Below are 27707 nucleotides of genomic sequence, written 5' to 3'. Positions count from 1 at the left end.
ATTTCCCAGTACTAGAATTTAGTACATACAAGTTCACTGGTCTCCCTACCCTTGCAAAAAGAGACATGGGATATACATAATGACAGCTTGTCATACCTCAGTTTTACCCCTCATTCCAAAAAAATAGCCTCCTAGATGCATGATCAGGTGATCATGTACCATGCTCAGCTGTGAGCGAGAGAGAGAGAGAAAAGAAGAGGAAGAGAACTGGCACTTCTGAATTACCAAAACCAATTCTTGGATTTTCCTTGAAAGTCTCCAATCCAAGTAGCAGTCACTGGTTACTTTACTGTTGTAGCAAGGTATCAGCTAGAAATGCCTTAGCAATGACTGACCAGATATAGGTTTGGTTGTCAAAGTCTTGGGAGTTTCTTGTCAAACTACCTGAAACAAGTAGGAAGGGAGACACCTAGTCCTATAGTCTAATTATATTTAAACTAAGCAGGCAGGGATTAAGAATTGTTAATTTTCCTTGTATAAAATTACACCAGTTTGGATCATCTACTGGCTGTGTATGACATGGCAAAAGTGCCATCAAAAGGCTGTGACTGTTGTTTGACCTCATTCTGCAGTACCTGTGTTAAGTACTGGAGATTCCCAAGGTCTGCATAGCTGATATTTCTCTTGGTTCCAATAACCTCATCCACTTCAGCCTGAAGTCTAGAGGAGACATTAAAAAGTACCTTTAGTTAGAGATACCCATTTCCTGCCAAGCAGCATGAAGTTTTTTTTTTTTAAATTTCCCTGATAATGAGCCTGCAAAATTCCTATTGCTTCCAAAGGGAGACTGCCTGAGTAAATGTATCAGGATTAGGACATTAGGAATATGTATAAGGTGTAGTGTAATCAGAGTTGACACATCCTCTTTGCAGAAATCAGCTTTGTATAAAGCAGGGGTGTCAAGCTCATCTGGTCCTATGGGCTGGATGAGTGGCACAGGGCTGGTCCATGGGATGGATTAGACGTACAGGCCAGCCTGCATGGCAGATCCACAGTGTGTCCTGGAGCAGCTGGAGTGGGTGCCATGTGGGGCACGATTCTGCTCTGGCCATGCAGAGCTGTGCTGCACACAGTGCTCACTCTGGGACATACCATACATTAACTGGAGCAGGGGCCGCATGTGGCACACAAGGCCACCCAGCATGCCCCACATGCTGCCTGTGAGTCAACTCTGAGACCCCACGGGCAGTACTGGGAGCCAGATGCTAGAGCTCTGTGGGCTGGATTGTTTGACACCTCTGGTATGGAGCTTTGAAATACATTACTTATATAGAACTGAAAAATCTTAATTTTCCTATATGTTATTATGCAGCATACATGTTATTAAATATTTATTTTGGAACACAGAGCAGGATGGATTATTAATTGGTGCTGGCTCTTTAATAGTTCTCATATTTATTATTTGGCTTATGATGCTCATCCGGAACAGCGTAGCTAGCTTTGCAAGCTAAGTATAGAACATATATACCTCTCCATTATTTCAGGTTGCCGAGTCAGCTCCATTATTGTAAATGACAACTGACTGGCCGTCGTTTCATGACCTAAAAATGAAGACAACGATTACAAAATAGCATAAAGCAATATGCTGTATATAAAATAAAGTGAGTGAAGCACTGTGATTGTGAGTAGGAAGATAGAGAACATGTTGAGGCCTCTCTAAAAACATGTCAGTTCTGGAATAGTTCATGCTGAATCAATGGAAAGCTATCACTGGTTTGGGCATTGACTAGTCATGAAGCATTGACTGTTTACAATGGTAGTTGTCAAACCCATTTACAGGAGAGACCAGTTGCCAATCTGTATTCAGTTTGTGCTTTTGCTGTCCTGATCTGCTTCCTAGAGGTGTGGGCTGTTGCCGAGTACTTCTTTTTGGTAGTTATTCCCAACTTCCATCCTTTGTAGGCTTCTTGTTTTAATTTCAAGAGGTCCATGACTTCCCTGGGTCTCTCGGCACTTTTGCTGCTTTTCTTATGAAAGGCACGGACTTTCTTGTACCCGCTTCCTCATCGGACCATGGTCCCGCAGGGCCTCATCAACCAATCCTCTAAGCTTGTGAGAGTCAGCTTTCCTAAAATCAAGGATTTCTACTAGTGGTTCACTGATAGATATTTTTGGGGCCGATACCAAAAGCTGATTTTTAAGGAGGCATATCGGCTGATACTGATCCGATTTTCAATACACAGCCTGGCTGCTTGAAGAGCAGTGTCTGTCTGGTAAGTCTGTTGTGGTGGAAGGGGAGGGGGAAGGGAAGGGGCATAGCGAGGACAGATTGAGGCCCCTGTGGTGAGGGAGAGAGTGGGGCTGGGGCAGGGCCTGGGGCTGGGGCAGGTGCTGCCCAGTTCAGGCAGGGTGGGGTGCGGGATGGAGCCAGAGGGGCGTGAAGAGGGGGCGGCAGCTCCTGGCACGGTGTGCACCCCAGGAGGGCATGGGGGACATGCCTCTGGATCTGTGTGGGGTGAGGGTGGGCTGCTGCTGCAGGATGGGGCTGGGGCTACACTGGGCTCTTCCTGGTAGGGGGGCAGGGCTGGGCTGGGCTGGGCTGCACTCAGGGGGGGCAGCGACAGCACTAGGAAGGGGGCTGCAGCCACCCCAAAATTCACTGTAGCCCTGCCCCAACCCTCTGTCCCAGTGCCGCCACCTGCCCTGCCCCGAGTGCAGCCCAGCCCAGCCCAGCCCAGCCCCCACCAGGAAGAGTCCAGCGCAGCCCCAGCCCACGGCTGCAGCCTACCTTGCCCCACATGCAGATCTAGGGGCACACACTCCCTGTGCCCTCCCAGGGTGTGCACAGCGGCAGAAGCTGCCCTCTCCCCTCACTCCCCCCGAACAAGCCACAGCTCCACCCCATGCTCCACATTAGCTGGACAATGCCTGCCCCAGCCCCACGCCCTCCCTCACCATGGAGGGCCTTGATCTGCCCCCCACACCCCTTTTCTTGCCCCTACCCTTCCACCACAACAGACTTACGAGCTAGACATAGCTTTCCAAGCTGCCGGACTGTGCTCCTCATTGCCTAGGTGTTGTGCTGTAGGTGTGTGCATGCACGGGACATTTATTGGCCAAATTATCAGCCACATCAGGCAAAAAAAGCTGATTTCTGATACAGTCAATTTTCTTTATATTGGTGCCGATCCAATATCAGACCGATGTACTGGCACACCTCCAATTTCTACTTTACTGGCTAAGTTCCCTGACTTATAGTAGCTGGAGAAAGTGATCATCTCATGGTCACTGTCGATGAGTTTCCCTTCAATCCTCAGGCTGCTCCTCAGATCATCCCCTTTGGCCAGAACCAAGTCTAGGAGTGCCTTGCCCCTGGTCGGCCCATAGACTTCTTGTGTTAGATAGAGCTCCTCAGCGCAAGTGAGGAAGCTTTGTGAGTGATCGGATCTAGCTGAGTACTCATCCCACGAGATGTCTGAGTAGTTGAAGTCACCCATGATGACCATACTCCATACTGGCAGAAGCTCCATACATGCAGCCTCTGCCAGTTTTCCAGAGAATTCCTGGTTGAGCTGTTCCTCTTGGTTTGAAGGTCTGTAATAAACTCCTACAATCAAATCCCCTTCCCCATGCTCTCCCCATATCTTGAGAGGGTCTCAAGTCACCCTTCTTTGTTTCCAATCTTGGCTTCTAAGGAGATGTAATGTTCCTTTACATAGAGAGCAACTCCACTGCCCTTCCCAACACGATCCCTCCTATACAGGGTGTACCCCGCTATGAGCAGGGTCTAGTCATAGGTAGAGTCCCACCTGGTCTCTGTGATCCCTATAAGATAGTATTGGTTGTTGGTTAGTAGGAGAGCCAGTTCCTCCTGCTTGTTTCCCAGGCTTCTAGTGTTAGTGTACAGGCAACTAAACCTGCCATTGGAGGCTCTAGGCTTTTGGCTGAGCAGGGGAATAACCTGTCCATTGGCTTGTGCTGGAGAAAGCTTCCTATTGTACCATGGGATGCTGGTTTTGAGGTTGCCATTTTTTGGGCTTGTGCTACTGGTTGATGGCCCATCCCCCGGCAATCTCAGTTTAAAGCCCTATCCAGGAGGTCCACCATTCTAACTGAGAAAAGCTTCTTCCCCTTTGGCATGAGGTGGATGCTGTCCCTTCCCAACAGGCCACAGTCCTGGAGGTGTGTACCATGGTTGAAGAAGCTGAAGCCCTCCGGAGTCTTCTGTTTACTTCTTCTATGCATCTATCCTTCCTGTACCCATGACCTGCAACTGGGAGGACTGAGAAGAAAACTACCTGTGCCACCAATCCCTTGAGCCAAGCCCCAGAGCCCTATAGTGTCTCATGACCCAGCTCTATCTTTCTTTCTCACCTGACCTGGGCCCCACAGTGTCAGGCATCTTCCACTGCTTGGCTACAGCTGGGGATTGGATATGGATGAACCAATTGAAGTTAAATCCAGACAAGACATGTGATGGTGGTGGGCAGTCCACATGACCAGGTGAGGAGGTGGGGTTGGGACACCTAGCATTTATGGGGTTCAGCCTCCCCTTGTCACTCTGGTTCACAGTCTTGGGGTGCTCCTGGTGGTGTTGGTGGCTAGGAGTATCTTCCACCAACTCCTTCTGGTGACAAGGTTGTGATCCTTTCTTTCAGATTGAGATATGGCCAACATTGTCCATGCTTTCATAACTCTGAGGTGCAACTACTGCAATATACTCTACGTGGGACTGCCCTTGAAGACACTGTGGCAGGTACAGATGCAGAACATGGGGCACACCTTTTGATGAGGTTTGGTCATGAGGAGCATATAACTCCAGTGCTTCAGAGTCTGCACTGGCTCCCAATAAATTTCTGGGAGCAATTCAAGGTGTTGGTTTTGGCTTAAGTGGTCCAAGCTCAAACTACCTTGGGGGACCACTATCTCCTTTATTCATAGATTCATAGATTGTAAGGCTGGAAGGGACCTCAGAAGATCATTGGGGCCATCCCCCTGCACCAAGCAGGAAAGATAACTGGGGGTCAGATGACCCCAGCAAGGTGACTGTCTAGTCTGCTCTTGAAGATTTCCAGGGTAGGCAATTGCACGACCTCTGGAGGGAGCTTATTCCAGTCTGGACACCCTGACTGTGAAGAAGTTTTTCCTAATGTTGAGCCTGAATCAGTCTTCCAGGAACTGTGGCCATTACTCCTAGTTTTTCCCTCAGGTGCCCTGGTGAACAGTTCCTCACCGAGACCTTGATGTACACCCCTAGTGTAGCAGTAAGTTGCTACCAGGTCCCCTCTCAGCCTTCTTTTCCTCAGGCTGAAAAGTCCCTTTCCTCGTATGGCTTGCCGTGCAAGTGTCTGATCATATGCATAGCTCTTGTTTGGATTCTCTCAAGCTTGTCCATGTCCTTGTTAAAGTGTGGTGCCCAGAACTGGATGCAGTACTCCAGCAGCAGTCTCACCAATGCTGAGTAGAGTGGAAGAATCACCTTCTTGGTTTTGCTGGAGATGCATCGATTGGTGCATGCCAGAGCATTATTTGCCTTACTGGCTACAGCACTGCACTGCCAACTCATATTCACACTGTGGTCTGTTATTACCCCAGGTGGCTTTCATTCGTGGTGCTAGTCAGTTCGGTGCCACCAAGCCTGTAGGTGTGTTGGGGGTTGCTTGTCCCAAGATGGAGCACTTTACATTTCTCGATGTTGAACGTCATCAGGTTCTGATCTGCCCAACTTGCTAGCCTGCCTAGGTCCGCCTGTATCTGTAGCCTATCTTCAAGCATGACCACACTCCCCCATAACTTGGTGTTGTCTACAAACTTGGCCAGTGAGCTCTTCACCCCTACATCCAAATCGTTAATAAAGATTTGTTGAAAAGTACTGGACCGAGCACCAACCCCTGCGGAACACCACTGCCCACTTCTCACCAGGATGACACAGATCTGTCCACTACGACTCTCTGGGTTCTATCTTGCAGCCAGTTTCTCACCCACTTGACTGTCTTGGAGTTAAGCCTACAATCCTCCAATTTTCTAGCAAGGACATCGTGGGATACTAGATCAAGGGCCTTTTGGAAGTCAAGGTATACAATGCCAACCTGCTCTCTCATGTCCAGGTGGTGAGTTACCTGGTCATAGGAGGAGATGAGGTTGGTACAGCAAGACCTGCCCGCAACAAAGCCATGCTGGCTGTCATTCAGAATCTTACCTTCCACTAGCTTATCACAGATAGACTCCTTGATGAATTTTTCTAGGATTTGTCCCTAGGATGGAAGTTAGGCTGACTGGCCTATAGTTACCCGGGTCCTCCCTCCTGCCCTTCTTGTGAATGGGCACAACATTGGCCCTCTTCCAGTCCTCAGGGACTTCTCCAGAGTGCCAGAAGTTGTGGAAGAGTTTCTCCAGGGGTTCCACAATGACTTTGGCCAGTTCCTTCAGCACTCTTGGATGAAGATCATCCAGTCCCGCTGACTTGTATATATCTAATTTTTTTAATTGGTCAGACACCAATTCTATAACAATAGTAGGAACGCGATTATTCCTACCGAGGTCATCCTGTACTGTACCTGGCGTGGTTTTCCCCTTGGTCCAGTGAAAGACCAAGGCGAAGTAGTCATTCAGGAGTTTAGCTTTCTCCTGGATACTGGTAACCGGCTCTCCTGAGTTGTTGAGCAATGGCCCCACACTCCCATTTGTTTTCCTCCTGTTCCCTATGTACCTAAAGAAGGACTTCTTATTGTCCTTGATTCCCATTGCTAATCTAAGTTCGGTCACCACTTTAGCCTGTCTTATCTGTTCCTTGCAAATGCAGGCCGTCGTGGAATAGTCCTTCTTGGGTCCCGCCCCAAGCTTCCATTGTTTATAAACCTCTTTCTTTTTTCTTAAGAGGACCGTGATTTCCCTGTTTAACCAAGAGGGCTTCCCAGCCCTTCTGTTACTTTTTCTCTGCATTGGAATGGACTTCCTTTGTGCTTCAAGAATCGTGTCCTTAAGGAACAACCACTCTTCATGCACATCTTTTGCCTTTGGTCCCTGGTCCCACAGCACTTGCCCTACTAGTGACCTAAGTTTGTTGAAATTCGCATTTTTGAACTCCAAGACTTCAATCCTGCTATCCGATTTGTCTGCCTTAAGTTGGACAGTGAACATGATGGTTGCTGTTGCCCAGACTTCCCTCTATATTTAAGTCAGTCACGAGATTGTCTCTTTTGGCCAGGACCAAGTCTAGCAGAGAGCCACCTCTGGTTGGCCTATGTACCTCCTGAATCAGGAAGAGCTCCTTGACACAGGTCAGGAAGGATCATGACCAATCCAGCTCGGGCAACTGTTCCTCCCAGGAGATGTCTGGATAATTAAAATTGCCCACAACGACCATGTGACGTGCATGTGCAGCCTCAGTCAATTCTCAGGTGAACTCCAGATCAAGTTCCTCCACCTGGTTTCGTGGTCTGTAGTATACACCTACAGTTAGGTGGTCTGTAGTATACACCTACAGTTAGGTCTCTCTCACTGCTCCCCCCCTGCAACTTGACCCAGAGGGTTTCAAGCTGTCCATTTTTTAAGCTGATGTCAACCTCCAAGGAGGTGTGCTGCTCTTTCACATAGAGAGCAACACCTTCACCTTTCTTCCCCACCTGTTCCCTTCTATGCAGGGTGTAGCTGTCTATAGCTATGCTCCAGTTGTGTGAAGAGTCCCACCAGGTCTCCATAATCCCTACTAGATCATAATGCCCACTGGAGAGTAGGAGGGCTAGCTCCTCATGCTTGTTCCCCATGCTCCTGGCAGTATATAGGCACCTGAGTCCTCCCACAGAAGTGACTCTCCCAGTGTCCCTACCTACATGGCTTACTTGTATGTTGGTCCCTGGACATGTTTGAATGTGTGTATCCCTGTCCCCCAGCAATCTTAGTTTATGCTCCACTGTGATCCCTAAGGTCAGCCAAGAACAACTTCCTCCAAATACCATTAATACAACAAGCTCGCTTGGTGAAAATACATGGGAGGTCATTCTTGGTAGTTGCCCCTTAGCTCTGGAACTCCCTCCCCCTTGAGGCTGCCAGAGCCCTAGCTTGGACATCTTCAGGAAGCACTGCAAGTCCTTCCTGTTTAGGCAGGTGTTCAGCAGGAAAGGTTAAGCTTAGATCATGTTTAGGGACTCTTTGCTGTACAGTTTATTTTAATACTCTATTGGCTTTCATGAATTGTTTTGTTTCTCCTGTTTTATTTTTCTCTCTTTTTCATTTGTTTTATAAATTGTTTTGCTTTTTTCTGTAAGCTGCCTTGAGCCTATGTCAGGAAGCTGACTTATAAATCAAGTAACTAATTAAATAAATAAATAAAGAGGTAGTAAAATAGCTACAAACCAGCAATGAAGAAAGTGACAAAGTTATCCAGAATATTTTCATCATCTCTGGTCTCTTCCAGAGCTGCCAAGATCAGAAACAAAGAAGTTACAAAAGCTCACTGCACCGCCTCAGGGAGTCAGGCATGGATAGTGGGGTTTGTGGGGGGCATCATAGTGGTGATTTAGAGCCAGATTCTGACCCAATATAAATAATTCATATCAAAGTGAACCTCCAAAATAAACTCTCAATTGTAAACCACCCCGTTTGGATCTTCAGCTTGGAAGAAGCATTCTGAATACACCAGAGAGAGAACTGAGCCTCAAATATTAGAGCCAGGAATGAACCACCCCACATTTCACGTCAGCTGGACTTCAGGTTTGAACTTTACAAAACAATGTATAAATTAATGAAATCAAAGAGCACAGAGTTTCCTACCAGCTGCTTTCAGTATCTGAGTAAGAATATCTACTCTGGCTTCTTCTCCATTCTGGATGTCCTCTCTCCTCTGCTCAATGCATTCCTTTCCCACACGGCGCAGCAGTCTCACGCTTTCCTGAATCTCCTTTATCAGTTTTTGTTTTCCTGGCATGTACTGCATATAAATGGTACATAGTCATTTTATTGCTTTTGCAGCAGAAACTAAAGAGGGGTAGAAACTAGAGCTGATTGAAAACCTTCTGTCATAACTGTTTTTCAATGGAAAACTGGATTTTTGACTAATTGATTTATTTTTAAATGAAAATGCAGTACTGCCATTGAAACACATTGTGTGCTTTTGTAAACAAAAATGTGCATCCTGCAAAGCTAAAACACTTTGGCTGAAAACAAATTGAGTACGCTGCCCTAGTGCCTTCATGGCAGCTGTAGTTCAGTTGCCGTATGTACCATGGCTAAGGACTCCAGCACTTTCCCATTCCAGGCAAAGAAACTGTGATGCATCATGGGAAATATAGCTAAGCCAATGGAGAAGAAGAGGAACATGAGGCTTCTGAACTGCAACTCCTACAGGCATGGAGGCACCACTTCTAAAATGAAATTTTCCAGTGTTCAGCCAGCATTGCTTTTGAAATTTGAACTGTTGCCAAACACTGAAAAAATATCCCAGAAAGAGACTTTATTTTCTGACCATCTCTCATAAAGATTAATGCTCTTTTCAGAAAGATACTAAGAATCCCTTAATTTTTGCATTTGGATCCTAGATATTGCAATGTGTGAGTATAATAAATGCATGAGAGAGAGAGTTTTGTGGCTTGTATAAAGTTGTAAAGCAAGCATCAGAGTGTATCTCAGAAGAGCAAACACTCATGCTTAAAGGAAGGCCTGGTGTTGAATTCTCATATGTCATCACTGATATGATACTCCATGGGGAGACCACAGAGAGAGAGAGAGAGAGAGGGAGAGGGAGAGAGAAGATACCAGAGAAGAACAAAAATATTTTGTTCCTTGCACAAAGTTCATAAAGGGCTAGTGAAATTTCTTTGTAAGGAAAGAGGCACAAGAACCATCTCTACTGATGCTTCTGCTAACACAACTAGGTCTAAAGAACTCTGCTTCTTTCAACTCACTGACCACTATGCAAAGAAAGCAATTTTAATTTCAGTAGGAAAGCTGGCTTGCAGGAGTGGAATTGGAACAGACCTTCGCTAAAGGGAGGCGTATCTCACTTGTTCCTTTCATGATCATGGTCACTGCATGTGGGAAAGGTGTCTGGTCATCATGCAGTGCATTCAGTTCCATGCCAAAGGCTACCTGAGGATGATATTGAGAGTAAAAAGGCAATTTCTGATTAAAACCTTTTATTTACTGGATCTGAGATTAAGCAGCAGATAAACACGCCCTATCACATTCCAGTATCATACTAGAAGCATATTATTAGAGTCTACAAGCATAGCTCCAGTGAGAGGAAGAGCATTAGGGGCAGCCCCAGGTTTCAGACACCCTGGGTCTCCCACTTCCTGTCCCTCCACCTGGTTTAATGGGGATAATCATTTACTACTACCCTCTACCCATCCCAAGCTGGCTAACATAAAGGAGAGGACAGCCTAGGTAAGAGAAGTGCCAGAGTTTGCACCAGCTTCTAATAGCTTTCTGGGTGTAATTCAAAGTGCTGGTCCTGACCTTAAAAGAGCCTTACAAGACCTTAAAAGACCTCAGACCTATATGTCTAAGGGAAGAGGCACTCCTTTGTTCCAATACAACCTCCTGCAAACACCATCTGTTCACTTAGAAGATACATGTGGGAGGTCATTCTCAGTAGCCACCCCTCAGCTCTGGAGCTCCCTCCTCCTTGAGGCCTGTCACTAATGACACAGCTCCTGTCTCAGTCATGAAATAGTAAATGGGATCACACGGCACAAGAGCAACTGTAAACTGACCTGTGTATGACAGGTGCCTCGAGCATCTGACTGCAGCACTACACCTGCCTAGAACCTGACCCAGAACATCTGGGTCAGACCTTTTTATTTAGCTAGCTTTTAGCAGGTGGAGCTGTTTTGAGGAATTATCTTGAGAACTGGTAATTCATTTATTTATCTGTTTCTATGATATGTTTTTGTTGTAAGCGCCCCCGAGCCTTTGTTGGAGGGGGCAGCAGAGAAATCCGATAAATAAATAAACATGTCAGGTTGACATAGAGAAGTGATTCCCAACCAGGGTGTCTTGAGATCCTTTCAAAATCCTTTCTTGTGGGGTGCCAAGAAATGTTAGCACTATTAGGCACTCAAACTTGACTCTCAAGATAAACCCAGAGATCCCAAACAGAAATCCACAGTGTTAACAACGTTCTGACTTGCTGTAGTCTTTCTAAGTTCTTTGCAACAGAACTATTTCTCTATTATTTTTCTGTAGTCAAAAAACAAATGAAAATTAAAAGTGGGCATTCTCCCAGTGTAATAAGGGTTTTTTTGAGTCTAACAAGGGGTGCCGTGTGCCTAAAAAGCCCGAGAACCACTACCAGAGCGTGACACTGAAACAATACATCCACACATGGATTAATACTGATGTGTCCTTTTGGGATATTAGGCATATGAGAAGAAACCATCCTTAAGAGCCAACTCAGTGTTAGAGCCTATGAGTCTTGTTTTCAAAAGCCCACGAGATACTAGATGCTTTTGAAAATGGGACTCTGGCTCTTTTGAAAATATAACACTGGAAGACTTGCTTTGGACCACCATTTTGTAAAAAGAGAATCAAGCAGACTGAGTGGGTCTAGCTAGTGAGTAGTTTACATCCAAGTCTGAGTAAGGCTGGTAGAGTGTGATCCTGAATTATACTGACAATCATAGCCAGGCCCACTTGAGGTCAGCTGCAGGAAATGAGTCAGTCAGTACCTTGGCAAGAACATCCAGAGTCACACGGCTCATCATGTTCAGAATGCTAAGCTCTGTTTTTCCATCTGCTTTTTCCTCCAGCTTCTTCATCAACTCCTCTGCTTTTTCATTAAATGTGTCCATCAGACCCATCAGGTAGCTAAACCGTTAATAAAGATTAGCAAACGGGCTGCAGTGGGCAATCATTTTTTAAAGAAGAAACATCTTCACTTATTTTTATATAGGAAAATTTAAAAGAAAACAAAGACTACTTCACATAATCCTTTAGCCTCAAACAGTCTGCATGCTTTTGCCAGATTAAAGAAAATAGCCCATTGCAATCTCTTGTTAAAGCAAGAGAAAACGGTATATGCTGCTAATGCTGGCTCCAGTGCTACCCAGTTTTGTCAGAGAGAAGAATGACCATGAACTAATCCTTTCATAGTAAGTGGATTGATCCAGAGTCATTGAGGCCAATGATCTGAAATGCATTATGCTTTCCTAGCCTTAGCTCTGCCTCTGAGTTCTACACAAACTTGTACGTGACCAGAACAAAATCTAGCAATCAGTGTGTTTACCATATGAGGCATAGTGTTGCTCTTAAGATATCTGAGGAGTGCTCATATATGACATGAGACTGCTTCCACCAAGAGCAAATCAACTTCGTGAATGCCTCTACTTAGTCTCTGCATTACCCAAAATTTTGGTTCCTTATCCCAGGAGGGTGATCTGAATTACCATCCTATCCAGTGAATGGGAGACCTAAGAGTCAGGCAGGGGAGATCCAGATCATGTAAGTGCTCAGCAGGGAGGGATATCCAGAATTCAGCAGAAATCATTAGACTCATGCTCCTCTCTGGAGTTAGGCATCTGACTGCTAGGGGTGACTTGCATCATCTGGTATTCCAGATTATCCAGGAAACCCCTGACGGCAGTGCAACACCTAACTGACAATGACATTATGAAAAACACCCTTTACATTGAGGGGGAGGTGGTTACTACTCATCCTTTTCCCAGCAGTTGAGTGGTTAGAGCTCTAACTCAGGAAGTGGAACACCAGGGTTCATGGTCCTTCTTACCTGGAGGGAATTCAAATCCCTGACACCCACCTCCCAGGAGAATGTCCTGACCACCCAGATAAGGTAGTCGGGAGAAACCTCCAGTCCTCCTCTTGAACCTGGGTCACTGTGCAGGGAAAACTGCAAGAGCCATGGGGCCACACAGACAGCAAGCAAGATGAAGAGTGACTGTGTAACTTAGTAGTAATGGCACTGCTCTAGGAGAGAAATGTCAGGTCCTGGACTATGCTGTTATGTTTTTACCTTTTACATTATATAGTCATTGTTAAAAAACAGAAATAATCCTGGCAACAGGGACAAGACCCCAGGACTCTCTCCTCCCATTGGAGTGCCCTCTTTATTGGGCTCCTATCATGCTCCTTTTTTCTGACCTCATGAGTCTTACACTCTTGTCCAATGGACCAACTTCAACTAGAGGGTTGGAGCCCACCCCGTGTTCATTCTGGCCTGTAGGTGAGAATGGCCTACAACCCCAGTCTCCCCCTTCCTGAGTGCTCTAAGTAAGCATCACCATCTTCTCTCCACCTTTGCTCTGTAATGAAGTGCAAGCTTGCTCTCAGCACTAAGCAGATAGGAATTTAGATTGTCTTCAGGGGCCTCCCAGATCTGAATTAGGTTGCAACAGACTTTAGGAGAGACTTAGGTACACACAGGTAGCCATCTTGGTTACTTCTGAGTATGTGTAGTAGATACTAGCCCAGGTCTACAGGCCTAGGAATTTAACAGACCACAATGGGGGTGCCTAACATCTATGTACCCAAGCAGTTTTGCCTGTGGTGGCGTCAGTGCAGATAGATTTTTTGTGACATGGATGCTTAATTCCACCTAGCCTCCATTTAGGCACCTGTAATTTCAGTTTGAATCTGTCAAAGTGCCTAGATAGACACCTCTATGGGAACTTCTGCTGCTCATGTTGTCATAGTTCTTGTCTGGATGAAAACAGGAGAACCAAACTGGCCCCCATTTTATGGTCTGTATCATATGGACAGGTTGTGGCTGCTGTGAGAAGAAAAGATGAAACTTTGGATAAATTGACAAGTATTCATTACATGTCTGTAGCTATACAAAAATTTAAACTGATTTGAAAAAAAATTCCTGTCACATTTTAATAATAACTTCCTGAAAATGAGAGACCTTTTAGACAAATATTTGCCTTACGTTCGGCTGAAAGCAGGATCCACAATCCTTCGCTGCTTGTGCCAATGATCATAGTCATGATCAGATACCAAGCCATTCCCTAAAAATCTAACATAAATGCAAGAATTAAAGAAAATGAATGGTTTCTATCAAGGGTGTCAATATATAGTTTTCAGTTCTTTTAAACCAAATATATAACAATTCTTCCCCATCTCATGAAGCACTACATTGCTTTGAGTTCATTATTTGCTTCTTCCCACTGATGAAGGGGAGTATTTTAAAACAGAACTGTAAACCTTTTGTTCTGTGTGTATATATTGCCACAATAGGGTGCTGGTTCTAGCTCATGAAATAAGTGTTGTTTTTTAATATTTTATTAGATAACACTTAGACTGGAGGTTAATTCCCTCTCAACATGGAAATACTCCAGTGCTATTCAGAATGATTTGATGTTTTAAAAGACGAGTGGAGTTTTTAATAACAGTTTGTGATAGAGAGAGGAATAAATTATACTGAGGTAAGAGGGTTTATTGTAGAGCAGTTGACAAGCAGTAATTGTTTTATATATTTGCCCCTACCTTGTGCTAAGTGAAAGCTAACTCTGGGAGGCTTACTCACAAACCGAACTAAGGTATAATACCACAGTATGGCTCAGAAGTAAACACATGACACAGTTATTGCAGAATGGCTGACACAGTAAATTCTCTTCTTTAACTCAGAATAATTTTTTTTGCTCACACTGTTGTGCAAATTTTCATCTTCTTTGGGTCCTGACCCCAGAGAAGCCTAATTGCTCTGAGGATAAAAGAACATCCCACAAGGGAGAGATGTGACAGATCCAGTTACAAGAATGCGATGTATACTCCACCATTGTTCCAAGACACTTGGCTACATGAGCAAAAAGGTAATTTAGTGATTGGTCAATGTCCACATGTGACTGGAGGCTAGCTCAAATCAAATAAAAATCCAAACAAATTTGGCTCTTTCTCAAGTTGTATTAAGCTCTAATTTATGTTTATTACATGATGCTGTTGACTGGATATTCGGCCTCTTGTGGTCTAAGATTAAGTGTAGTAACTTTATCTGGGCTGCACTGGTCTATTCTCCAGGACAAGATCACCTTTGCATGGTGTTGTGTAGTAGAGGGTGGAGACTTGTCCAATGCACTGTGGACAGGACCTCCTATGAGAGTCTACTGTAGCCTCCCATGGGGGGATCTTGGCTAAACACCTATTTTATAGAAATGGGAGATCTCTCCCTATCTTGCACCTTTGGCCTTTGGACTAAGGGAAAGTGAGACTTGGGGGAATCCAAACTCAAAGACCTCCAGGCTTGGGACCTTCACATCTGATGCCTGCCATGGATTTTGGAGTATCTGAATCCCCAGAACATACTTGCCGGTGGTAGCACTACACAGACTTAAATGATTGAATTCTGCTCAGTCGATATAATTCAGAACTGATATTAATTTGACCTGAGACATGAAATTAAAAAAAAATGTACCTACCTCACCCCAAACAAATGACTGAGTTGACCATATACAGTTCGATCCTTTGGGTACTCTGGTGACATCAAGTATTCCTAAAATCAAACCAGGTCAATAAATATGACCTATGATCCATTTCCCAAACAGAATGTAAAGGACTTTTCAAGCATTCAAGACTCTTATTGTATCAAACATCTGAAGGCACACAACTGCCTACTGGATGGAATTATGTTGGTGGCTTAGATGTCTAATCTAAGCTTACCGAATTCAAGAATGCTTTGTATGCCTATAGCTAACCTACTTTCCTCCATAGCTCTGAAGGAGTAAGCACTGTGTAAACCTCATCATCTTCTTATTAAAATGACTCAAAGGGAGAAACTGGAAAATTGAGGCTATGTCACATCCCCAGCTCTTGAGTATACCTCACCCACATGCAATAGGTGGTGAAGGCATCCATCACCTCCCAGAACCAGTTTACAAGACAGGTAGTGCCAGGCAAATGATACAGCAAGAAATAGAGCCCTGGTGTCCTCACTCAGACTCTATAAGGCAGATACTGCCCTCTCGTGTTACAGCAGGACTGGTTGATTCTAGTCAGCTATTGCATTTCACCATGAAGTACCTTTACTCCTTCAGGACTGAAAACTATTACCAAGACTCTGTGGAAAGCATTGAAACGTACAATGGGTCCATATGTCTCTGTCCTGCAAGCAAACAGAAAGAACAATGGCAGATGACACTAAGATGTGGGGAGAGGTGGGCATGCTAGAAGGGAGGGACAGGCTACAACTAGATCTAGACAGGTTACAAGGGTGGATGGATGAGAACAGGATGGGATTCAACATTGACAAATGCAAGGTACTGCACCTGGGGAGGAAGAACCAGCAGCATATCTACAGGCTGGGGAACTCCCTTCTTGTCAGCACAGAGGCAGAAAGAGATCTTGGAGTCATTATTGACTTCAAGATGAACATGGGCCGCCAATGTGAGGACGTGGTCAGTAAGGCTAACCACACCTTGTCATGCACCCACAGATGCACCATGAGCAGGTCCAAGGAGGTGATCCTCCCCCTCTATGAGACATTGGTCAGGCCGCATTTGGAGTACTGTGTCCAGTTCTGGGCGGTGCACTTCAGGAGGGATGTGGACAGCATTGAGAGGGTCCAGAGGAGGGTCACCCACATGATCAGGGGGCAGCAAGGCAGGCCCTACAAGTGGAGGCTGCAGGACCTGAACCTGTTCAGCCTCCACAAGAGAAGGCTGAGAGGGGATCTGGTGGCCGTCTATAAACTTACCAGGGGGAACCAGCAGGGAACGGGAGAGTCCCTGTTCCCCCAAGCACTACTGGGATTAACTAGGAATAATGGCTACAAGTTGACTGAGAGTAGGTTCAGACTAGACATCAGGAGGCACTACTTCACAGTCAGGGCGGCTAGGATCTGGAACCAACTTCTAACGGAAGTGGTGCTCACTCCCACCCTGGGGGTCTTCAAAAGGAGGCTAGATGAACACCTAGCCAGGGTCGTTTGGCCCCAGCATTCTTTCCTGCCCATGGCAGGGGGTTGGACTTGATGAGCTGCTCAGGTCCCTTCTGACCCTACCAACTATGAAACTATGAAACTAGGTTCAACCCCACTCTGACTGAGAAGCCTAAAACCTAAAGCTCCTTCTCCCTGGGAAAATGCCCAAACAGTTGGACTAAGGAATCAAGAGGGCCGTTCTCAGCAGGTATGCCTGTAGGGGCATTCTGTCTTGGTGCAGGGCACAACAGAATCCCACAATGTGTGTAAGTGCCCAACCCTGTAGTTACGTAGTCGCATTCAGATTTAGCTTTTTATCTCTCTCTGCCTCAACTTCCCAATTGGTGATACGCACTTAATGATAAAAGCAAGTTTCTTTCTCGTGTGTAATACTGGGTTATACATGGCCTCGTTCAATCCTGATGTGTTACAACTCACCATTGCATGAAGAGTTGATGCAACAGCTCATTTTTCCTCTGCATTTTCCAGAAAATTGGCAGGTGTCCAAGTACAAAGCTAAAGAGAACAAAGCTAGATCTTAGTCAAGTCGTAAGGATGCAGCATTATGGCTTGGGAGGAAATACAGCAGACGGAATAAAACAGTGAATTTTAAGGTCAGAAATACCTACAAGAATGTGCAGGTTCAGCTCCCGTAGCCTCAGGGGATCTGGCATTCCCTGCTGCATGAGCTGACACGTGCACCACTGAGACTTCTGGTGCACCTGTTTCCCTGTGATCTATCTATCTATCTATCTATCTATCTATCTATCTATCTATCTATCTATCTATCTATCTATCTATCTATCTATCTATCTCATGTACCATATACATTGCTCTCATTTTTGTAACAATGCAGATGTTTATTTGCCTTTGAAATGAGCTTTGAAATGTTTGACAAAGGATAATGAAACCAGTGAGATGGTATTCATAACATGTATATTTCTGAGTGGATAGTTCATAACACTTGTATACTGTGGCTGAATTTACGTAGCTTCATTGTTCTGGTTTCTGTTGATGGGCTACATGCATCATTTGTATTCTCCTTTGAACAACCCATAGCCCTGCCCAAAAGCCCTGCCCCCATCCTCCACACCCTTTACAAGGCAGGACTCCGTCAATCATTCCACGGAGCTCTGTGCATTTGTGAAGGTCAATGTATACAGATTTAAAACACAGCCTTTGCTGGCCAGTGAGTTGAGAGAGCCTTTTGTCTGTGTAAGAATTTGAGACATTTGGGTTTGTGGACAGTAGCTGCCCTAGTGTCCAATGAACAGCCATTAACTTACAGGGATTCTGTGCCTTTCAGTCCTTGAATCTATGCTGTAACTATATGAGAGAGAGAGATTTTGTACATGGTGGTAAATTAGTAATGACAGTAGGACACTGGCATTAAGCTGGGGTAGGGGTGACCATAATCAGCCCCTTTCCAGTGAAATCTACATATTTATAGTCACCCAAATGGTGAAATAAGGAAGAAATCCTATAAGGGAAGGTGCTAGCTAACATGGAGATTACAGAAAGGAATAAATGCATCGTCTTTGTTTAAAAGACACGGGTCACTTTCTTTCCTTCAGAGAGAAGCTGGGTATTCCCACCACCTTCGCACATATCTGAAAGTTTCCTGTTGCAATTTTTCTAAAACCAGCTGTGCTTAAGGAGATCTGTTTTCCACCAAAGACAGATAACCTTGCTGCTGTTCTCTTCTGATGAACAAATAATGCTTAAATTCCTTTCTTTATCTGAAATTCTTTTAGGTACTTAAAAATATCAAGTACTCAACAATATCACCTAACCATCTATAATACAAGTTTTCTTAATTCTTTTGTGTGTTTGAATGAAGCTCCCTTCTCATAACTGGACCAAAGAGGATATGAGACATGTTATCAACTATTAGCAAACCAGTCCTCCTCTAGCTAAACCACTAAAAACATGTTAGTATAAGTAGCAAGGTTCAATCCTTAGTTCCCTTTTCATATGACTGCTTCAATGTCTCTTGTCTTCAACGCAAGTATTTTTCTTCAAAATTTCTCAGTACTGCTAGACCCGCTGGTGGTAGGAGGAGTAAAAGGCACATTTGTGCAGAATTTCCTGCGTGACCCTGGGCTAGTCACTTATACTTTCTCCAGGCCTTATTCCTCCATCTGTAAAATGGGGACAGTGCACTTACTTTCTTTCCATGGGTGCTGTGAGGATGAACACATTAATAATTATGAGGTGCTCAAATATGTCAGTGACAGAGGCTGTCTGAACCATACCATAAATATCAGGAAAATCATTTATACCAGATTTTTTAGTAAGGTAGTATATGGTACTCTGTAACATTATGGACAAATGAACTAATTACAGTACTTTAAAAGAAGCCAGGGACTTACCACGCAGCCCTTGATGTGAAATAACTGTCTGTGTTATGTAACAACTATCTTGTCCCCAGTGTTTTCCCAGGGACAAGTAGCAGTGGCACAAGGTATGCCTGGGGAAACAAATGCCTACGCTCATCTGGACGCACCCAAAGGGTGCATCTATATGTTCGATTAACATGACACAATAAACTCTGGAACTGTTTGCGCTGGTGCCAACTGCTCCTGGGTGCAGTGTCTGCACATGAGCCTAGGACAGCAGCAGGTTGAGCTGGGGCAGAGCAGTCCTGGGCTGGCAACAGGCTCAGGGGGTGAGCCCCGGCCTCTGGGTGCCAGTGCTGGGCAATAGAGGGATTAGCTGGGACACGAGACTGCTAAAGTCCAGAGCCATGCAGCAGGCAGCCCTGACACACACTTATTTACTCTGCTGTAAGATAACACTGTCCCTGGTAGAAATTAATTAAATAATTTATTAAGCTGTAATATTGGCACAAGTGTAGACAGTGACACTTTACTATGCAGCTAATTAAGTCAACTCCTCAGTAAAGCGCACATGTAGATGTAAACAGAATGGCCTTCAACTTGTCTAATCTTTCCCAATGATGTAATTAGTCGAGTAAGAGATGTTAGTAAATAAACCCTGCTTCTCACATGAGCCTGCATTATATCAACACATTCTGCATGAAGAGGAAAATATATGATCTGCTGGTAGAAGCACAAGTGTAGGAGTCAAGAGCCCAGCAGTTCAGTGCCAGTCCTAAGATGGGCTCTGACCTGGGGCAAGTCCTTGCCTTCATCTCTGTGTCACAGTTTCCCTGCCTACAAAACAGTGATAAAATCACATGACTCAATAATTACTGGTTTCATTAAACTGTTTGCCCTTTGGAAGCTCCTAATTCATCCTGCTTCATATATCTCAAATCCTACATTTAGCACAATCCAAATTGTGGCAATGGCAGACATGAAGTACCTTTACACCGGGTTTTCCCCTATATGAAAGAACAAATTCTGGCTCCATAGAAGCCAAGGGTGAATCTCCTAATGACTTCAGCAGAGCCAGGATTTTATCTGGACCAGGAGTATCACTTCCATAGGTTCTCAGGTTATCACACTTGACCCTGGGAAGTGAGTTGTCTCTCTGCTCAGAACTGGCATAACCTTTTATATGAAGGTATTGTGATATTCAGAAGCCAGCTAGTAAGGCCTGACAGCCAGCCTGGGGCACAGTGTACAATAGGGGTGTGCAACACGGGCCCTATTCGATATGGATTTGGCTCGAATCAGGGGCAGGGATTTGATTTATTGATTCGGATCACTGTCCCTGATTCGATTTGGCTGAATCCGAATCTGAAGTTTGGATGCCGATGCAGAGAATCAGCGATTCAGCCATAGACACAGCTTTAAATATTTTTTCTACATACCTTGAGGTACCAGACACGGCTTGTGAACGCTGTGATGCTGGGGTGGATGGAGCATCCCACGGGAGGTCAGGGGGGCCCCCGGGGGCTTGGCGGTGAACCTGGAAGTGCCTCACCCCCCCCTCGGCTCAGTGACTGGTGCCTCCTGGGTCTGTGGGGAGCACCCAGGCACCCCGTGCGCTCCCCGGCAGACCCGGAAGTACTTCCAGTCCACGGGAGGGCCCCCCTGCGTGCTCCTCAGTAGACCTGGAAGTGGACTGGAAGTGCTTCTGGTCCGCTTCTAGGTCTGCTGCCGAGCACGCTGGGGTCCCCCTGTGCTCCTGCGGGACACTTCATCCGCCCCAGCATTGCAGCATTCGCGAACCGCCTGGCACCTCGAGGTATGTAGAAAAAACATTTAAAGCTGTGTCTATGGCCAAATTGCTGAAACTTTCTGAATTGATTCGGAGGGTTCCAATTCAATTTGGAGAGATTAAAGGGTCCTCTGATTCGATTTGGATTCAGAGATTCGGCCATTGAATTGGGTCGAATCTCTGCCGAATCAAATCAGACTGAAGCTTTGCACAGCCCTAGTGTACAACTGTGACCAGCCCCAGGGGGACAGACACCAAGGCTGACACACAGCTAAGCCCCTATTCAGGTTCTTGAAACTAAAACACCAGACCTCCAGCAGCCCCATCTGTGCAGGGGTCCTGGGGAAGCTGGCTCCCTCCTTACCTCTCTCTTGGGGGTCCTGGGATGTGATCATAGTTCATGTGGATGAATTTCAGGTAGCAGCAGTAAAAGCTGAAAGCCAGGAGGGAAACTGAGAGCAACAGGAGCAGAAGCCCCCACATGGCCCCCAGCACATCCATCGCCTCTGAGAACACACAACCCGGCCTCTGGCCTTGGTCTCTGGGCAGCGTTGACCCCCCTCTCCTCTGCTCAGTATGTTTTAAGACGGATCGCTGTGAGTTTCCGGCTCGGTGTGGGTTTCTGGCTCCCTGCCACAGACTTAGGAGGGAGCCAGGAAAAGTAATACAAGACTTAAAGAGACAGCAGCAGTGTGAGGCATTTCCTCCAACCCTGCTGCCTCCAGCCCAAGACTGTTACAGACCCCAGGAGTCTGCAGTAGCCACTTGCACACCACCTGGGCCATGCAGGGAGGCAACACACTGCACCTAGATCACAGCAAGAAAGTCTATTCATGGTGTTTTACCACAGGAAAAACAAGGCAAATATTGGAGCAATGTAACTTAGAACTTAGTAGGAAGGGACCTGTCGCCTAGAGCAAGTTCACTCAACAGACAGTTGGGGCTATATCTTATCACCAGGGATCCAGGTTTTCCATTTCCCATGGAAAAACAGAGTAAAATGGGGATTTCCCCCCTTACCAAAGTAAAAAGCAGATTTCTCATTTTAGCAGAGAAACCCGTGGATTTTGCAGTTTTGCAACGAGCCCTCTGCAGCCTGGCAGAGGTCCAGCCTCCAAGGGGTGCCAGGTTGCTGGAGGAGGGCAGTCAGGCACAGGACGCCATGTGCATATAGATGCATATGGCTGCCAGGGAGTCTGGAGAGCAACTGCTGCAGGTAAGTGCCAGGGGGGATTGAGGCCCCCATAGGGAGGGAGTTGGGAGGGCTGGGACTGCTGCCCAGCCAGGCTGTGTGTGGGGCTTGGGGCCTGGGGCTGCCATGCACAGCCTCAGGGCCCTGGGGAGCAGTGGAATGGGGCCACAGATGCCTTGTTTGAGGTGTGGGGGGCAGGGGCCAGCTCCCCACCACTGCACGCCCTCCCAGGGGGCAGGAGACACCTGTGCCCCCCAGATCTGTGCATGTGGCAGGGACAGGTGTGGGCTGCCTCCTGCAGGCTTGGGCTCCCACTCTGCTGCCCTCCCCTGTAGCCTCCACAGCCCAGCAGGTGCAACCTGGTGCTGCAGGGCAGAGCGGGGTCGCACATGAAAGTTGCTTGCCTCTGTGCACTCTGTACTGCCCTGGCGATGCATCCTCTGTGCGCACAGCAGCAGTTAGGGACACAATCCCGTGCTACCACCTCCACTGCTGCTGTGCGCAGGGGATGCAGCGTCAGTGCAGAGCAGAGCTTGCAACAGCAAGCAGCTTTCCTGCATGGCCCCTGCTCTGCCCTGCAGCACTGGGTCACACCCACTGGGCTGCAGAGGCCCGGGGAGAGGACAGCAGGGCAGGAGCCTGCATCAGGCAGCGGGCAGTGTGCACCCTCCCCAGGGGAGATCTGGGGGGCATGGATTCCCACTGCCCTCTGGGAGTGCACACAGTGGCAGGGAGCTGCCCCCACTGTCTGCACCCACAGCAGGCAGGCAGCAGGCAGCTGCGGGGGGCGGGCTCTGCTCCGCTGCAGCAGCCGCCACCTCCTGCCAGGGGAAAGGTGCACCAGCTATCATCAGGAGACAAAGCAGAAATATGGCCTTGGAGATGGTGCTGAAGTCAGAAAACTAGAAAGAACCAGCGAGAAACTGCAAGTGACCGAAAGAAGCAAAGGTCAAAGCCTTAGGCATGCGCTCTTAGCAGAGACATGTAAATGAAGGAAATGCATAGGCAATACCATGCTAAGGAAGCAAACAGTAAATAGAGGCAGAGCTTGAGATGGGAGGAGAAATGGGTGGAACTGAAGGAGGGACATAGGCAAGGTGAATGTTAATATGTATGAACCAAGGTGTATAAATGTGGAAAAAATTATTGTTTGGGGCTGCTCCTCAGTTTGTTTGTTTTTTGGGAGCTAGTCCGAAGCTGTCTCCATTCTGAATAAAGCTGTTGTGAGCAATGTGTGCTGGTGTTTGCTCCCTGCTTGCTCTGGCTAATGAGTAACAGGATCCATGGGCAATTGAATAGTTGTCTCCCTAGTTGTTGGGCACCACATGGAGTCGGGGTCTAACAAGCACTACAAATGAAAGGGACCTGGGGGTAATCATGGAACCACAGTATAAACATGAGCCGGCAGTGCGACGCTGTAGCCAGCAGGGCTAACAATACCCTGGCATGCATCAATCAACGCATCTCCAGCAAAACCAAAGAAGTGATTCTCCCACTGTAGTTGGCATTTTTGAGACTGCACCTGGAGTGCTGCATCCAGTTCTGGGCATTGCACTTTAACAGGGATGTGGTAAAGCTTGAGAGTCCAGAGAAGGGCCACCAATGTGATCAGAGACTTGCACGGCAAGCCATATGAGGAAAGGCTGAAGTATCTGAGACTCTCCAGCCTGAAAAAAAGAAGGCTGAGAGGGGACTTGGTAGCAGTTTACCACTACATCAGAGGTGTACATCAAGGGCTTGGTGAACAACCGTTCACCATAGCACCCTTGGGAAAAACTAGGAGTAATGGTCACAAACTCCTGGAAGACCATTTCAGGCTCAACATTAGGAAAAACTACTTCACAACTATGGTGTCCAGACTGTGGAATAAGCTGTCTGCAGAGGTAGTGCCATCACCTACCCTGGAAACCTTGAAGAGGAGACTGGACTGTCACCTTGTTGAGGTCACCTGACCCCTGTTGTCTTTCCTTCTTGGTGCAGGGGGCTGGACTCAATGATCTTCTGAGGTCCCTTCTGGCCTTACTATCTATGAATCTATGAATCAGTGTGGCAAGATCATATCATATAATTGTGAGAACAATGATGACCAGCAGTGGCTTAGAACTTCCACAGGAAGAAGGAAACCTTTATGGACCTAAGTGGGGAACGTGCCATAACCCTCTGGGACCAAAGCCTATGACCGAGAGAGGGTGTGGAATCTCCATCCTTGGAGGTGTTTAAGACCTGGCTAGACAAAGCTTTGGCTGGGGTTGGTCCTGCTTTGAGCAGGGGGTTGGACTCGATGACCTCCTGAAGTCCTTTCCAAACCTAATTTTCTATGATTCTATGACTAAGGCAGTTGTTAGCTATAGAGAAATAGGTTGCTATTGTGGTCTGGAGACTGGCTGTTCAAGAACTGGTACAGATCTGAGGCTAACCAGTTTAGCATTGGAAGCCAGCTGTCAGGCTGGAGATGGCGGGGGGCTGCACTGCTGTTATGAAAGCTGCTTACTCCTTGGTTGCTGTTGTCAGTGTCAGGAATGTACCTTAAATCAAAGTGGCTTTCAGATAATGGCATTTCCCAACAAGGGCTATGTTTCCATAGCATGCCCCCCTAAAGAAGCTGCTGAATATGCTAACTGCAAGTGGTATTATTCCCAGGTGCTGCAAAGCTTGGTGGGCCACAGGGGAAGGTTCATGAACTGCTGTGGAAAGCACTGGAAAGGTGTACAAAGTTCTGTCACATTTGGACAAGTTAAATCCTTATTCTTCCATGACACAGCAGTCAACAGTGTACAGGTAGGCACCACCATTTTATGGGAACCCACCTATCTATCCTGCCATGGCTTCTGAAGCTGGACACAGACAACATAGGGCTGAACAGAACCATGTTAGTGATCACAGAAGTTGGTGGAAAGTATATTTGGATGCCTGAAGACCAAATAACAGTACCCGCAAAATCTCTTGGATGACAATATTGCTGATATTGCATTTTCCTGTGACCTGCTGTGCTCTACACAATGTCTGTAAAAGCCAGTGGTGAGTATTTTTGCATGAACTAAGACTAAGCCAATTCCCACAACTACAAAGTAACTTTATAAACAATAAAGGAACAGGGTCAAGGGAAGTAAGGGAAATTAGTGGTGCCATATGCTCTCACTTCTATGCTACACATGGTGATTTTAATATGTATTTGCTTGGTAAGGCATATGTTGTTTTGTAGACTGTCAGATTTTGTGCAACATATGCTGTTTCAAAGCTTGGAATAGCCTATTTGATGTATTTTTAAAAACTTCTGAGAGGAAGGGTCTTCTAAGGTACATGATGTGTTTTGTCTCACATGAGGTTTAGGGATTATGTGGAGTGATGGCAGACTTTGTTGAATTAAGTACCAATTTGAATGCAATTCTGGTCCTACTTTGGAGTCATGGAGTACCAGTTCACTGGCTTGCATAAATTGCTTGGTGGTTTTTGGTTTGGTTTCTTTTTATGGTTCAGTAAAATCTTTAAGCACAGCTATGGCAGCTTTCTGTTTTTTTAGCAGTCGGTGAATTGAGCAGTAAGTGGTTATGCCAACACAGAACTTGATTAGTCACAAATATTTACAGGGAAAATAGTGCAGCTGCAGACCTGCTGACTACTTGGAGGAAGTAAATGTAATGTTTAGTGTTAGAACAAGGTGCAAACTTAGCCAAAGAAAACCAAAATACACAGTAAAACAACAGGTACAACCTCTGAAAACCTTTATGGGAAGAGAGGAACCCAGGCAGCTTCAGTGATGGTGAGGCCTGCAGCTGGTTCCTCCCTTATCCTCCCACCTCTTGTTGATTGTACACTGAAGTGAGGTACAGGTATACAGTAAGAGGGAGAGGATTTGATCCTTTCAGTTGCCAGAACTCCCCATGTCCTATGGACTTACCAACTGTCTCAAGGGTCTCAGGGTAATTTGCAGAAGGAGTTGGAGGAGTCGGGGCTTGGAGAGTTCCTTGTAGCCGATTCATATCTCGGAGGATGTCTATGTGGCGTAATGACTTCTTGTCTAGAAATTATCACATGTATTTGTTAAGCTCCAGCAGTGTTTTATGATAACCATTTCCATTAGAATTACTTTGGATTAAGCATGGGAACAATTTTAGGATTGATAAACACTTGTTTTTATAAACCACCTAGTGTTTCCTTCACAAGTTAATTTGACAGGCAAATTTGCCATTGATCCAGTGATAAACATGCAGGCAGTCATTCAGGAAACATATTGCACTGAAGTAGCAATTTGCAGAAGAAACACTTAAAAACTGTTGTTCTGGAAATCAACTGAAATACTTTTAGCCAAGGCTATTCTTTGTCGGAGCAGCAAAAATATAGATTTATATGTTTGTGTCAAGTGGAATATAGATGACAGTAAATAATCTTGTTTTATGAATTACTAGAATGAATCTATCTATAATGTAAAATGAAATCTGTTATACCATTAAAAATCCAGAATAAAACACCTTTCAGACTGGCTTTGTGTCTTTACTGAGTGATTATTACCTGGATGCTTGCACTCTTTCTTTAAAACCATAGCAGGAAACCAGACAGGAGTCTGGGTAAAGTTCTAGATGTTACATTCTATAAGGAGAGAGTGAGAGGGGGAGGGAAGCCTTCACTTTCCTTATTCTGATAAGGCTTCTTATTCAGATTTAGAAGAAAGCAACTTCTCATGCATGGTGGACCTTGTCTCTGTGAGTTAGTTCATTTACATCTTTGTTCTTTTGGCACTGAGCCCAAGACATGATCGTTTCAGGGTTCAAACGCTCCCTGGCTGCCTTTACCATAGGTCACAGTTTATGACTGCAAGGAATGAGCAGATAAGCAGCTGACTGTGTATCACATAAAACTTCATTGGGCGAAAGCAGCAGGCAGTTCTGTGGACCTAGAAATTAGAGTTCTGATAAATTAATAGCCATTGCTTGGAAATGACCAAGCACAAGCTGTGGTATACGTCCTGTCAGAAAAACTAGGTTAGAAGAACATTATGACATTTGTAAGTAGAATCACTGAAAAGTTAGAGAACACCAGAATTAAGGCCTCCCCTGCAACCCTAGCTCTGCTTCATGATGTGGACATTGGTGTCAGAAGCGGACTGGCCAAGTTTGCTGATGACACCAAACTCTTGGGTAAAGCATCCACACCTGAGGACAGGAGGGTGATCCAGGCAGATCTTGACAGGCTCAGGAATGGCTGGATGAATACCTGATGGTGTTCAACACCGAAAAATGCAAGTTTTTCCACCTTGGGAGGAAAAACCTGCAGCATGCTTATAGGCTCGGCAGTGCTACACTGGTTAGCACTACAGATGAAAGAGACTTGGGGGTCGTGATTGACCACAAGATGAACTTGAGCCTTCAGTGTGATGCTGCAGCTAGTAAAGTGAGCAAAATGCTGGCTTGCATCTGTAGATGCTTCTCAAGCAAATCATTCGGGACATCATTCTCCCGTTGTACTCGGCCTTGTGAGGCTGCAGCTGGAGTACTGCCTCCAGTTTGGGGCTCCATAATTCAAGAAGGATGTGGAGAAGCTTGAGAGGGTGCAGAGGAGAGCCACACACATGATCAGAGGTCA

General features: G+C 45.9%; 1 protein-coding gene across 3 annotated transcripts in view; it reads right to left on the bottom strand.

The window, feature by feature from the left end:
- The window catches only part of LOC102574122 (cholesterol 24-hydroxylase), a 33072-nt gene extending 6943 nt beyond the window's left edge, over positions 1 to 26129 (bottom strand). Inside the window, exons 1-11 of one of the 3 annotated variants that reach the window (XM_059723214.1) lie at positions 26026 to 26129; positions 17246 to 17323; positions 15910 to 15991; positions 15309 to 15382; positions 13823 to 13909; positions 11607 to 11745; positions 9916 to 10026; positions 8713 to 8869; positions 8296 to 8358; positions 1469 to 1541; positions 576 to 660 (exon numbers count right to left, since the gene is read on the bottom strand). In XM_059723214.1, coding sequence (XP_059579197.1) covers positions 576 to 660; positions 1469 to 1541; positions 8296 to 8358; positions 8713 to 8869; positions 9916 to 10026; positions 11607 to 11745; positions 13823 to 13909; positions 15309 to 15382; positions 15910 to 15991; positions 17246 to 17289 — 915 coding nt within the window. In that variant the 5' untranslated portion in view covers positions 17290 to 17323; positions 26026 to 26129. Of the gene's footprint in view, positions 1 to 575; positions 661 to 1468; positions 1542 to 8295; positions 8359 to 8712; positions 8870 to 9915; positions 10027 to 11606; positions 11746 to 13822; positions 13910 to 15308; positions 15383 to 15909; positions 15992 to 17245; positions 17324 to 21299; positions 21548 to 26025 lie in introns of those variants that run through there. The other 2 variants (XM_014596465.3, XM_059723213.1) reach the window with 2 other exon arrangements.
- Positions 26130 to 27707: the final 1578 nt, after the last annotated feature.

This window comes from Alligator mississippiensis, chromosome 2, assembly GCF_030867095.1.
Source record: "Alligator mississippiensis isolate rAllMis1 chromosome 2, rAllMis1, whole genome shotgun sequence".
Lineage (NCBI taxonomy): Eukaryota > Metazoa > Chordata > Crocodylia > Alligatoridae > Alligator > Alligator mississippiensis.
Note: the sequence above shows the minus strand (reverse complement) of the source record. Positions and strands in the feature narration are given on the sequence as shown.